Source organism: Nannobrachium achirus (assembly GCF_963921795.1).
Source record: "Nannobrachium achirus genome assembly, chromosome: 2".
Lineage (NCBI taxonomy): Eukaryota > Metazoa > Chordata > Actinopteri > Myctophiformes > Myctophidae > Nannobrachium > Nannobrachium achirus.
This window is the reverse complement of record NC_137811.1, coordinates 7,818,405-7,830,413: the sequence shown is the minus strand read 5'-3', so window position 1 is coordinate 7,830,413 and position 12,009 is coordinate 7,818,405. Positions and strand designations below refer to the sequence as shown.

Genomic DNA, 12,009 nt, shown 5'->3' with positions numbered 1-12,009 from the left:
TGTTCCTTTTGTCATTGCCATTTACTTGAACCACTACTGAAAAGGCGTGGAATGTTCATATTTTGTAGTTTACTTGAAAACCACTACAGAGGGGGGGGGTTGAAATGTTCCTTTATTCATTGTCATTTACTTGAACCACTACTGAGAGAATGAGAACACTTGTTTTTGTAATTTCAAAAAGCACTATTGAGAACTGTGAATGCACTTGAAGTCTGTAAAATCACTTTATTTTTTATTCATTGTTATTTTTCCCTTTTGTTTGAAAACACTGTAAATATCTTCTGCATCACTGAAGCCAAAAATAAAAGGCAGAAAGGAGTTCTGATCGAGAGTCTACTTTACTAAAACATGTATTCAGTTTGTTCCTAGAGGTGTTTTGGGTGATACATGGCCAATTTTCTAAACAACAGAACATGTTTGAAACATCTGGATGGGAGCACTGGAAAGAAGGCGACTTCATCTTTCCAGAGAGGTATAGTTTATATAGTATTCATAGCTCCTTCATATTTATTCAATTTTCCCCCCAAAAAAAAACTCTTCTCAGAAGCCGTTTTTTCGCCATACCATACCCTATACTTTTCCACCTTACGAGATCAGCAAACATGTTTGAAACGTATGGTTTAGAGCGTTGGAAAGAGCACGAATTTGCCTTTCCAGCAAGGTATAGTTTATAATAGCAATCATATTTTATTCATAAGTTATTCCATTTTCAAAACTAAAACATGCTTTTACTCAAAATGTCTTCTCAGCAGCCTGTGAAGACCCCATACCATGCCCTTACTTTTCCACTTTCTGAGATAAGCGAACATGTTTGAAACATATAGTTTGGACCACTGGAAAGCACACGAATAGGCCTTTCCAATAGGCCTTTGTTTTGTTATTTTATGCCTCAACATCAATGCGCAATTGTCCCTCCAAGATGAGTGAAATCGTCAGAAATCCTTGGCAGTTCTATTGCACAGGCAAGTTGAACTTGGCAGAGAATGAGTTAAAGGGGGAACCGGCACTGTGTCTGCAACACAGTTGGAGGCACAGACAGATACTCCATATATGGGCATAAAATGGACCCAGAACTATAACTGCAGTGATCTCCATATATGGACATAAAATGGACGCCGACAGACAGACAGACAGATACAGATATCTCCATATATGGGCATAAATGGACACAGGCAGACAGATGGTCAAAACGGGTCCTATGAAAACAGGTATAATGGGGTTTGCATTAAAGGGCGGGGCATTCATTCCCTATTTACATTGTTCCGAGTTGGCCAGGTCGCCGACTAGACGCTGGGCCGCCCGAATGAGGTTTGCATTAAAGGGACGCGCGTTCTCCATATATGGGCATAAAATGAATGCCCCCATATATGGGCATAAAATGGATTGCAGACAGACAGATATCTCCATATATGGACATAAATGGACAGAGGCAAACAGATGGTCAAAGATCTCCATATATGGGCATAAAATGGACGCAGACAGACAGATACAGATATCTCCATATATGGGCATAAATGGACACAGGCAAACAGATGTTCAAAACGGGTCCTATGACAACAGGTATAATGAGGTTTGCATTAAAGGGGGAACCGGCACTGTGTCTGCAACACAGTTGGAGGCACAGACAGATACTCCATATATGGGCATAAAATGGACCCAGAACTATAACTGCAGTGATCTCCATATATGGACATAAAATGGACGCCGACAGACAGACAGACAGATACAGATATCTCCATATATGGGCATAAATGGACACAGGCAGACAGATGGTCAAAACGGGTCCTATGAAAACAGGTATAATGGGGTTTGCATTAAATGGCGGGGCATTCATTCCCTATTTACATTGTTCCGAGTTGGCCAGGTCGCCGACTAGACGCTGGGCCGCCCGAAGGGCGGCCCAGCTTCTAGTATTTTAAATTGCAGGTGAAACTCACCTCTCAATCTGGCAAGCAGGCAAATTAGTACATTTGCCGTTTATGTTCAATATGTGTTCTAAATGTTATTTCCGAAACTGTTTGTCCTGAAATGATTTGCAATGCCTCTATGTTGGGGGTTTCATCTGTGTAGAATTCTACTTTCAATTGCAGGTAAATTTCATGTGTTAAAAGGTCAGGTCAAGGTCTATCTTGCACTTGCTCATCCAAGCAGACATGCAGATATGGCCACTCGTTGACTTGAGAATAACATGGATTCACTTCACAATTGACATGTAATCAAGCAGGTATTCTGGAACTAGTCGGTGCAGTTCTCTATGTGATTGTGCATCCTGGTCGTTTGTCAGTTGCATCTCAAAACGTATGTAGGGATCAGCACTGGGAATGTGGTTGCAGCATTATTGTGATGGTGACAGGCAACTCACATGGTGCCCTGAGTTAAAGTCATGAGGGCCCTTCAGGGTGTATCAGCAGAACTCTTGAAGTGGTTTCTGCCAAATGGGACGAAGACAGTTAAACACACACCAGAATCTGGACACTGCTCATCTCCATCCTGCTGCCTTAATTCTCCATAAACTTCTCAGACACTGGTTTGAATGTGCAGAGAAAGAAGGTGACATTCACATTTCACCTTCCCTCTCATGGAACATAGAAGTACTTCTTCCTTGCTGGCCATTTGCAGTACGCTTGATATCTACATGTTGAAGGCTAATTTCCAAGTGACGCTGTGGAAAGGGGCAGAGACAAAGCTCCACTTTATGAGTCAGCTGATGACATATACTTCGGACGGGAGACATACTGCAAGTAATATTTTCTCCATGGTGTTCAGTGGCCGTCCTGGATTATGCAAATTACAAGAATTGCCCAAAGTTGCCATTTGAGCAATCCATCTAAAACAAAACAAAACATGTTCCCATATGAATGTATATCAACAACAAAAAAGTATTTGGAAAGAACATTTCTACATTAGGTATTGAACATCACATAGACTAATTCACCTGTCTGCCTGTTCCTTTCAACATTTCCTCCTGCTTTGTAAGAAGATCAAGAAAGACAGTGGGGTTACTGTGGACTTTAGAAACAGTGTGATGTGGCCGTCTGTTTCGTCCGTTGCTAACATTGTTTACTATACATATCTGCTGTTTCAGGCACCTCACCTCTTTCTCGTTACAGAAATGTTGTTTAAGCCAAGCATCACCCTCATCACCTTCCCATCAATGAATGGGGTTTTTGAGGACCAGCAGCAGGGACTGTGGATTTCTGAGCGTGCCAACTTCACCATCAGCTGCTCCATCCAGCCACAGTACCCAGGAGGCTCCTTCCACCTCACTTTCACTGGATCCAAGACAACACACAACCACACCCAGCTAGCTGTCAATCACTCTGTCAACTTCCTGTTTCCTGCAGCAGACCATACCCACCAAGGGAACTACAGCTGTGTTTATCACATCAATCTGTTCAATCATGACTTCTCCTCTGAGAGCGAGTTCCTCTCTCTTACTGTCACAGGTAACCTGAATGAAGACGTTATCATTATGAAACTCAGTCAAACAGGCAAACCTGCTTGAACTGTCTTAACTCATGAAAGTGACATGAATACATGTATATACAGAGGTCATGACCTCGTTGTCCTAAATGGTAGCTACACCCTTGGTGGTGAAATGGCAGCAAAAAGGAGACACAAGGGCTTATTCTCCTGTATCTCAACAGAGAACCAACCTGCTGTACCTCTAGAAATGATTTATGCACTGAAACTTACTGAAATATATCAGTTTCACTCCTTCCTCTATTGTGTCTGTACAGAGCCTGATGATGTCAGGTTGGTGGGAGGAACCACTCACTGTGCTGGTATACTGGAGATGAAACACCAGGAAGAGTGGAGACTATTGGATGGTTGGTCTAACTGGAACCTGAAGTCATCATCTGTAGTGTGTAGATTGCTGGACTGTGGCCCAGCTGTTTCAAATACATGGAGCTCTGGTTCTACACGTCAACCTGCATGGTGGATTAGGTCTTCTTGTGTTGGATATGAGTCCTCACTGATGGAGTGTGGAACAATTAAATCTCATAGTTCTTGGGACAGACTGGAGGTGATCTGTTCAGGTAACAAACAATGATTCCCACAATGACAGAAACTATACAGTATCTTATACATCCATCCACTGTACATGCATTTCCTTTTGGAAAATGTAGACTGTGTGATATGTTTTATATTAATGTTTGATAATGTCAAAAATATGTTAACCACTTTAAATGTGCACATCCCAATATGTGCACATAAATATATTTTATTTACTGTTTACTGTTTATTCTGTTGTCTCTGTACAGAACCTGGTGATGTCAGGTTGGTGGGAGGAACCAGTCACTGTACTGGTAGACTGGAGATGAAACACCAGGGAGAGTGGAGGCCAGTGCATCCTTATGACTGGAACCAGAGGTCATCATCTGTAGTGTGTAGACAGCTGGACTGTGGCTCTGCTTTATCAACAGAATGGAGTTCTGGTTCTACACGTCAACCTATATGGGAGATTGGAGCTGCCTGTGATGGATCTGAATCTTCACTGAAGGAGTGTGGAACAATTAAGTCTGCCAGTTCCTCCTACAGACTGGACATGATCTGTTCAGGTAAATAAATAATGACTCCAACAATGGGGTCATGACCTCTTTGTCCTAAATGGTAGCTTCACCCTTGGTATTAAAGGTCACAGTGTTACCAAATCATAGCTTTCCATTAGAATGTGTGTTCTGATATATATCAATAAATAAATAGTAACAAACTGTAGAAATATCATCTATTATATTTCAACAAATAAACCAACCTGCTTTACTGCTTGAGAGATCCATGTACTCTGTAACAATCAAACAAATGTATTTTTTTCTATTCAGCTGTCCAAGTTCAACCAACACACCACAAAACAGACAAAGAAAGTTGAACAAATAAACAAAATATTATTATAGCCTAAACTGTTTTCTTCTAATCAAAGTAATTTGGCTTTTTACTGGGAGGACCAACACAATATATTCGGTTTCTCTTCACATTAATTAAAATTAGCATATTTACATGCAGAGTTAAGCTCTGGCATTTAAGTGAAATGTCTCGTTACAGAGTCGTATGTCAGGTTGGTGGGAGGAACCAGTCGCTGTACAGGTACACTGGAGACGAAACACCAGAGGGAATGGAGACCAGTGGCAGATTTTACATCAGTCTGGAACCTGAAGTCATCATCTGTAGTGTGTAGACAGCTGGACTGTGGCTCTGCTGTTTCAACAACATGGAGTTCTGGTTCTACACATCAACCTGTATGGTGGATTACATCTACCTGTTTTGGATCTGAATTGTCACTGAGGGAGTGTGGACAAATTAAGTCTCGTAGTTCATGGGACAGACTGGAGGTGATCTGTTCAGGTAAGAAAAACATAGTTCTACAATGGCAGTAAAACATAGTTCTACAATGGCAGTGATCTATAAAGTATTTTAAATATCTATCTATCTATCTATCTATCTATCTATCTATCTATCTGTCTGTCTGTCTGTCTGTCTGTCTGTCTGTCTGTCTGTCTGTCTGTCTGTCTGTCTGTCTGTCTGTCGAAAGTTTGTAGAAGTTGAAAGAAATATTACGTTTACATTGTGTTTTTAGCCAGGATATTGTGCAACTGGGTTATTAATATGCACATGCATATTAGTCAGAGGAGTCTGCAATCTCTGCTATTTCATGAATTGGATTGTGATCAAATGTCATTCACCCAAATATCAGCACTGAAATCAACACGTAAATAAATACATTGGTCATATATATATATATATATATATATATATATATATATATATATATATATATATATATATATATATATACATATATTAGAATTTAGAATTGATGTAGCATGTTCATTGAGTAAACTTTACAATATTTACCCAATGACATACTGCGGACTCTGGAGCTAACAACACTGCAGGGCTCAATACCCTAATGTTAGATAGCACTGATTCAGGGGTGATTCAGGGGTCCCAAGTTGGTGTTTTCAAGTCTGCACTCTAAAAAAGGATGCATGTACACTTGGTAAAGCTCCTACTTTTCCACATTATACTGCCCTAGAAAAGGCAGAGTGCAGTAACTACGTACAAGTATTTCACTAAAAAATCGGTTTAAAAGTGTTACAGCTGATCAGCCAAATGAGATAAAGGCATGAAAGTGATATTACACTGATCGTTTATCTGTGCTTGAGCTAATTGTTCATTCCCCAATATCATGAAGGCTAATTTGACCTTTAGGCGACACGAATAAGTCGGTGTGTCCGAAAATGTAGTTACTGCACTCTGCCTTTGTAGGGCAGTATATACTCCTCCCACATGACCTCTCCTGTCTGATCAGTGACTGTGTGCTGCCTTCCATGTCCACAGCTTCCTGCTTTTCTTTTGGAATGTTGCGTTGTTCGTCAATGGTCAGAAGTTTGTGTTCTATGCTAAAAGAAAATGTCTACATCACATCTGTCGTGTTACAGATCTTCTGTTTAAGCCAAACATCAGCCTCTTCCCCTCCGTAAATGGGATTTCTGAAGGCCAGCAGCAGCAGCTGCTGGTGGTGGAGGGTTCAAAGTTCACCATCAGCTGCTCCATCCAGCCACAGTACCCAGGAGGCTCCTTCCACCTCACCTTCACTGGATCCAACACAACACACAACTACACCCAGCCAGCTGTCAGTCACTCTGCCAACTTCCTGTTTCCTCCAGCAGACCACACCCACCAAGGGAACTACAGCTGTGTTTATCACATCAATGTGTTCAATCATAACTTCTCCTCTGGGAGTGAGTTAATCTCTCTCACTGTCACAGGTAACCTGAATGAACTCAATAAACTCAGTCAAACAGACCCATGTGAAAGTGACATGAACATGTATATATATAATCGGGGGATATCTTTAGAAATAGTGTCAAATCCTGGAATAAATTCCTTACCAAAAAAATTCTTCACCAATGTGTTTGTAAAGGTGTCTAGTAACACATCTCACAAAGCCTGAAATTCAGTTTCCCTAGGAAAATCTTTGACAGCTAGGTTAATTCTGGGTCTCATTCACTCACTATACACTATACAATAGGGGGAAAAAATCACTCCCAAAAAATATGCTTTAAGTGGGATGTGAGGGGTCTAACTAGGTGTTTTTAATTATTCTGAATCCATTGCAAGCATTTGTTTTGCACCAAAAACATTCCTTGGGCTAGAAATGGACCCCCATACCACTGTGAAAAGTGATGACTCATCACTAAACCATCATCTTATGGGCTGTTTGTAGCCCAATGAATGTTTTTTGTGCAAAACAAATTCTTGCAATGGATTCAGAATAATTAAAAACATCTAGTTAGACCCCTCACATCCCACTTAAAGCATAGTTTTTGGGAGTGATTTTTTCCCCCTAGAGTATAGTGTGTAGTGAGTGAATGAGACCCAGAATTACCCTAGCTGTCAAAGATTTTCCTAGGGAAACTGAATTTCAGTCTTTTTGAGATGTGTTACTAGACACCTTTACAAACACATTGGTGAAGAAATGTTTTGGTAAGGAATTTATTCCAGGACTTTTTAAGATATCCCCCGACTAATAGCCTACAGCTTACATTAAAACAGTCATGAATGAGAGAGTCCCATCACCTTGACAAACAAAAAAACGTTTTCTTTTTTAATCAAGCCATTGCTTGTCTTATGTATGTTCTGATAATGAAGTTATTCATTCCTACCTGTGAATTTCTAATAAATAGCAGCAACAGGTCAAAGGACATTTGAATAGATAAACCAACCTGCTGTACAGCTAGATATGTTTTATTTAAAAGTCACATCACATTTTACTGCTTATTCTATTGTCTCTGTTCAGATTCTGATGGTGTCAGGTTGGTGGGAGGAATGAGTCACTGTGCTGGTATACTGGAGATGAAACACCAAGGGAGAATGGAGACCAGTGGCTGATTTTACATCAGACTGGCACCAAGGGTCATCATCTGTAGTGTGTAGACAGCTGGACTGTGGCTCTGCTGTTTCAACAGAATATAGGTCTGGTTCTACACGTCAACCTGTATGGTGGATTACTTCTCCCTGTGTTGGATCTGAATCTTCACTGACAGAGTGTAAAACAATTAAGTCTGGTAATTCCTGGGACAGACTGGAGCTGATCTGCTCAGGTAAAAACAATTACCTGTTTTTATTATGTTATCTTTCATATCACTTGCATGCCTAAACAGTCAGCCTGACCGATTTAAATAATAATCATTATTGTCCCGAAAGGGAATTTTGTCTTCACAGTCTGTTCAAACAAGAAACAACACATAACCATATAACAACACAAACATGTCACAAAGACAGATCATCAGTACCCCACACAGAAAAACCCTCTTAGCGACAGGGGCGATTGTTTAGCAGATCGTTTAGCAGATCGTTCAGTGTAGCAATGGCTGAGGGGACAAAACTCTTGCTAAACCGAACCTCATGCCACTTCAAGGTTCTGCATCTTCGCCCTGATGGCAGAGGCGTAATTTGACCAATATCTAGGGTGTTCAAAGGAATTAAGTGTGTCCACCCACCCGCAGGTCAATCTGTCTGCCAGTCTGTTGACGGATTGACAATTTTACAAATGTGTGTGTGCTTGGGGGCCAGCAACAGGGGCTGCAGGTGTTTGATGGTTCCAACTTCACCATCAGCTGCTCCATCCAGGAGGGTCCTTCCACACAACCTTCACTGGATCCAGCCACACCCAGCCAGCTGTCAATCCCTCTGCCAGCTTCCTGTTTCCTGCAGCAGACCACACCCACCAAGAGAACTACAGCTTTATTCATCACTTATTTTCACTGTTTTAATTGTAACTTAAGTAAGAGTTAGTTCCTCTCTCTCATGATTGACATTCATTCATTCAGAAATCATAGCTACAGTAGGTTGAATTAAGCTTTTTTATTTAGAGTTGAGCTTTTATTTGATTCATTTTTGATGTTTTTATCCTACCATATTTCTCTCAGGGCCTATAATTTGACATTTTACATACCTGCAATGTATGTATTGGATGTCTTATTGATGAATTTATTACAATGGTAGGAAGCCACAGGGGCTTTTGTATTATCTTTACATATATTAGCAAGTACTGACTGTACTACATGTATTGTTAACAACTGTTAATCAATCAATCAATCAATCAATCAATCAATCAATCAATCAATCAATCAATCAGTCAATCATTGATTGTGTTAAATACAAGAGGCATACATTTAGCGATTATCTGATGAAAGCTTTCTAACTGATAAATCACTGTTCTACATACTCTTCTACTCTATCTAGTATACTGCTGTATTATATGGAAGTTGGTGCTGTGATGTTGACCTGCTGGTCACTGCTATAGCTAGCTGTTATGTGTTGTAAGCATATGATAATTCAACATTTAAAAAAAAACAAGTAAGGTGCACAATATAATCAGTCACATAATGGTATTGGCCAATTTCTGAACAATTAAAAAAACCGTTATATTTGATTTGAAACTGTATACCGTAGCCTGTGCTTGACAAAAAAGAAAAGAAACATGCATAATTGGTATCAGATGATAACTGACAGCACTAAGCACAAAAAACAGCTCTGTGACTGTTGTAGTGTAAAGTCAAGCTGTAAAGAGAATGGATTACATTTTCACGGATTGCATTTTTATAGCGCTTTTCCAAGTGCTCAAACAGCTTTACAATGGTCCATTCATTTATGCTTTTTTCTTTAATAAATCAATGCTATTGAATTGAACACCCTTTGCATCTATTTTTACTAACCATGTTGAACCAATGAAAAGTGTTATAACTTGCTTCTGACTAAATCTATTCTCTATTGGTTCCTCAAACTTTCAATCAAACCACCTAACTAAGTGTGACTTTGTCATTCTAATCAAGGATGGACATGACAACTGCTGGTATAACATGAATCAAACACAGTGTGAAGTGAGCGGTGCTATTCATGAGTTTATCTCATTAAGCGTCCTGTGAAGTTTGGCCAATGTGACCCTGGGCTTAAAACAAACGTTGGACAATTGGACAGAAAGCCAAATGTTGGAGCTTAGCTCCTTCCAGGAGCATGGCTCATTGTGTTGTGTTTTCATTTCCTGAAAAGGTTATATTTTTGACACAGCAGAAATATCAATGGTCTAATGTTTCATATCCGGGAAAACAATCATTGTAATTGTATTATAATCCTCCAGTATATTGAGTAGGGATGGAGCTCGAAAACCGAGCCTTTTACAAACTCGATAAAAATGTATTGAGTACCCGGTAGGGATGGGTATCGTCTGCGATACTTTTAATGGTATCGATTGCATGACATCGATACTATCGGGTATCGGTTCAAGTAAAAAAGGAACAATACCTCGTTTCGATACTCTTGAACGCATCCCTGGCCGGTCGCATCTGTAACAGTTGGGCTACTGAGAGTTTAATGACTGCTTTAGTAGGCTACACTCGTTACTGTGGAAAATAGCCGACAATAGCCTAGAATGTTTATTATTATGATGATTATCCAACGTCTATACTCTCCGCCACACTGTGTGATCATCATCATCACCAAACTTAAATAAAAAGTATCGAAAATGGTATCGAAAAGGGTATCGTATCGATTCCCAGGTATCAAAAAAGGTATCGTATCGATTCAAAGGTGAACGATACCCATCCCTAGTACCCGGTATCAATCAGCTTCTCTCAACTTCTGTAACGCCTACATTTGTTGATATTGTGACATCATGTGACACCTCATCAAAGATCAAACCCTGTATATCCATACATGGAGATGACTGGATCATCACCTAGATTCCATATATGGACCTGACCTCTACATCTGATTCCCAGATGATGCCCTGTTAGGGCAACCACACTAATAGAATCCCTTTTATGCCCATAAAAGGGGAAAAGGACTGAGAGACATACTGACACGCACAGACGCATGTCTGTGGTCTCACATCACACGGTTGGTTCTACAGACAGGGATCTCCATTTATGGGCATAAAAGGAATTGTATGTATGATGTCAGACATAGACAGTCATAGACATCATTGGACTTTCACATAATGACTAACAGAGTATGTGTGGGCACTGGGGTCTCACAGCACTTGGTTGGTTCTACATACACCTCAATGTCTATAGCTGGCCTCAATGTCTATGGCTGACATGCCCATATATGGAGATCCTTGATGTCATGGACCTCCTTATATGGAGCTGACCAACACTCACATCATCAACGGCTACATCACCCGGATTGGTAGTAAATCTCCTGTTCTCCCATATATGGCCAAAACAGATGGCCCTTTGGCGTCTTATTGCGACCGTGAGGTCGCAGTTACTACCAAAACCTCGACCAGCTGTCCGTCAGTCCATCCATCCGTCAGTCAGTCCGTCAGTCTGTCTGTCACACGTCACACGTCATACTTTTGCCCTGCTCATATCTCCGCAACCGTTGCCCCGATCCATGCCAAATTTTGCACACACACTCCTTGCCTGTCAAACCACAACCCATCAATTCTCACATGGCCCTCTTCTAGCGCCACCATGAGGCCGATTCTTGCAAAACACATTTTTTGACAAAAATGTTGCCCTAAAATCATGCAAATCGGTACACACTTGCTCTACACTCATGTCATCAACATGGATCTGTCCCATTTAGCGCCACCTTCAGGCCGATTATTTAAATCACATTGTTGGACACTACTCTTACAGATTTTGCCCTAAAATCACACAAATCGCTACACAGTATGTCTACACTCATCTCATCAACATGGATCTGTCCCATATAGCATCAGGCAGATTTTTTCAAACACATTTTTGGACACTGCTCCTACACATTTTTGCCCTAAAATCACGCTGCGACCTAACGGTCGCTCATCTCCCGAATAGGGAGTCTTACTGGTTTACTTTACTTTTGTTGTCAATTGTCATCTTCATACAGTAGATGGTGGTTTGCCACAACAACTAGCCAATGAAAAAGTTCTGTTCAGAAATGTTCATCTCACGTCTTTCTACCAACAATTGGAAAATGCTCAATAGTGGGCTCAATAAAAGCCAAACTCAATAAGCAGGA

General features: G+C 40.5%; 1 protein-coding gene across 6 annotated transcripts in view; it reads left to right on the top strand.

The window, feature by feature from the left end:
• The window catches only part of LOC308305874 (scavenger receptor cysteine-rich type 1 protein M130-like), a 40,780-nt gene extending 31,090 nt beyond the window's left edge, over positions 1 to 9,690 (top strand). For 5 of the 6 annotated variants that reach the window (XM_080750768.1, XM_080750769.1, XM_080750765.1 and 2 more), the window contains 7 exons: positions 3,111 to 3,446; positions 3,741 to 4,040; positions 4,266 to 4,562; positions 5,044 to 5,343; positions 6,441 to 6,770; positions 7,802 to 8,105; positions 8,578 to 9,690. In XM_080750768.1, the coding sequence (XP_080606894.1) occupies positions 3,111 to 3,446; positions 3,741 to 4,040; positions 4,266 to 4,562; positions 5,044 to 5,343; positions 6,441 to 6,770; positions 7,802 to 7,893 (1,655 nt within the window). In that variant the 3' untranslated portion in view covers positions 7,894 to 8,105; positions 8,578 to 9,690. The remainder of the gene's footprint in view (positions 1 to 3,110; positions 3,447 to 3,740; positions 4,041 to 4,265; positions 4,563 to 5,043; positions 5,344 to 6,440; positions 6,771 to 7,801; positions 8,106 to 8,577) is intronic. The other variant, XM_080750766.1, reaches the window with a different exon arrangement.
• The last annotated feature ends 2,319 nt before the right edge of the window (positions 9,691 to 12,009 follow it).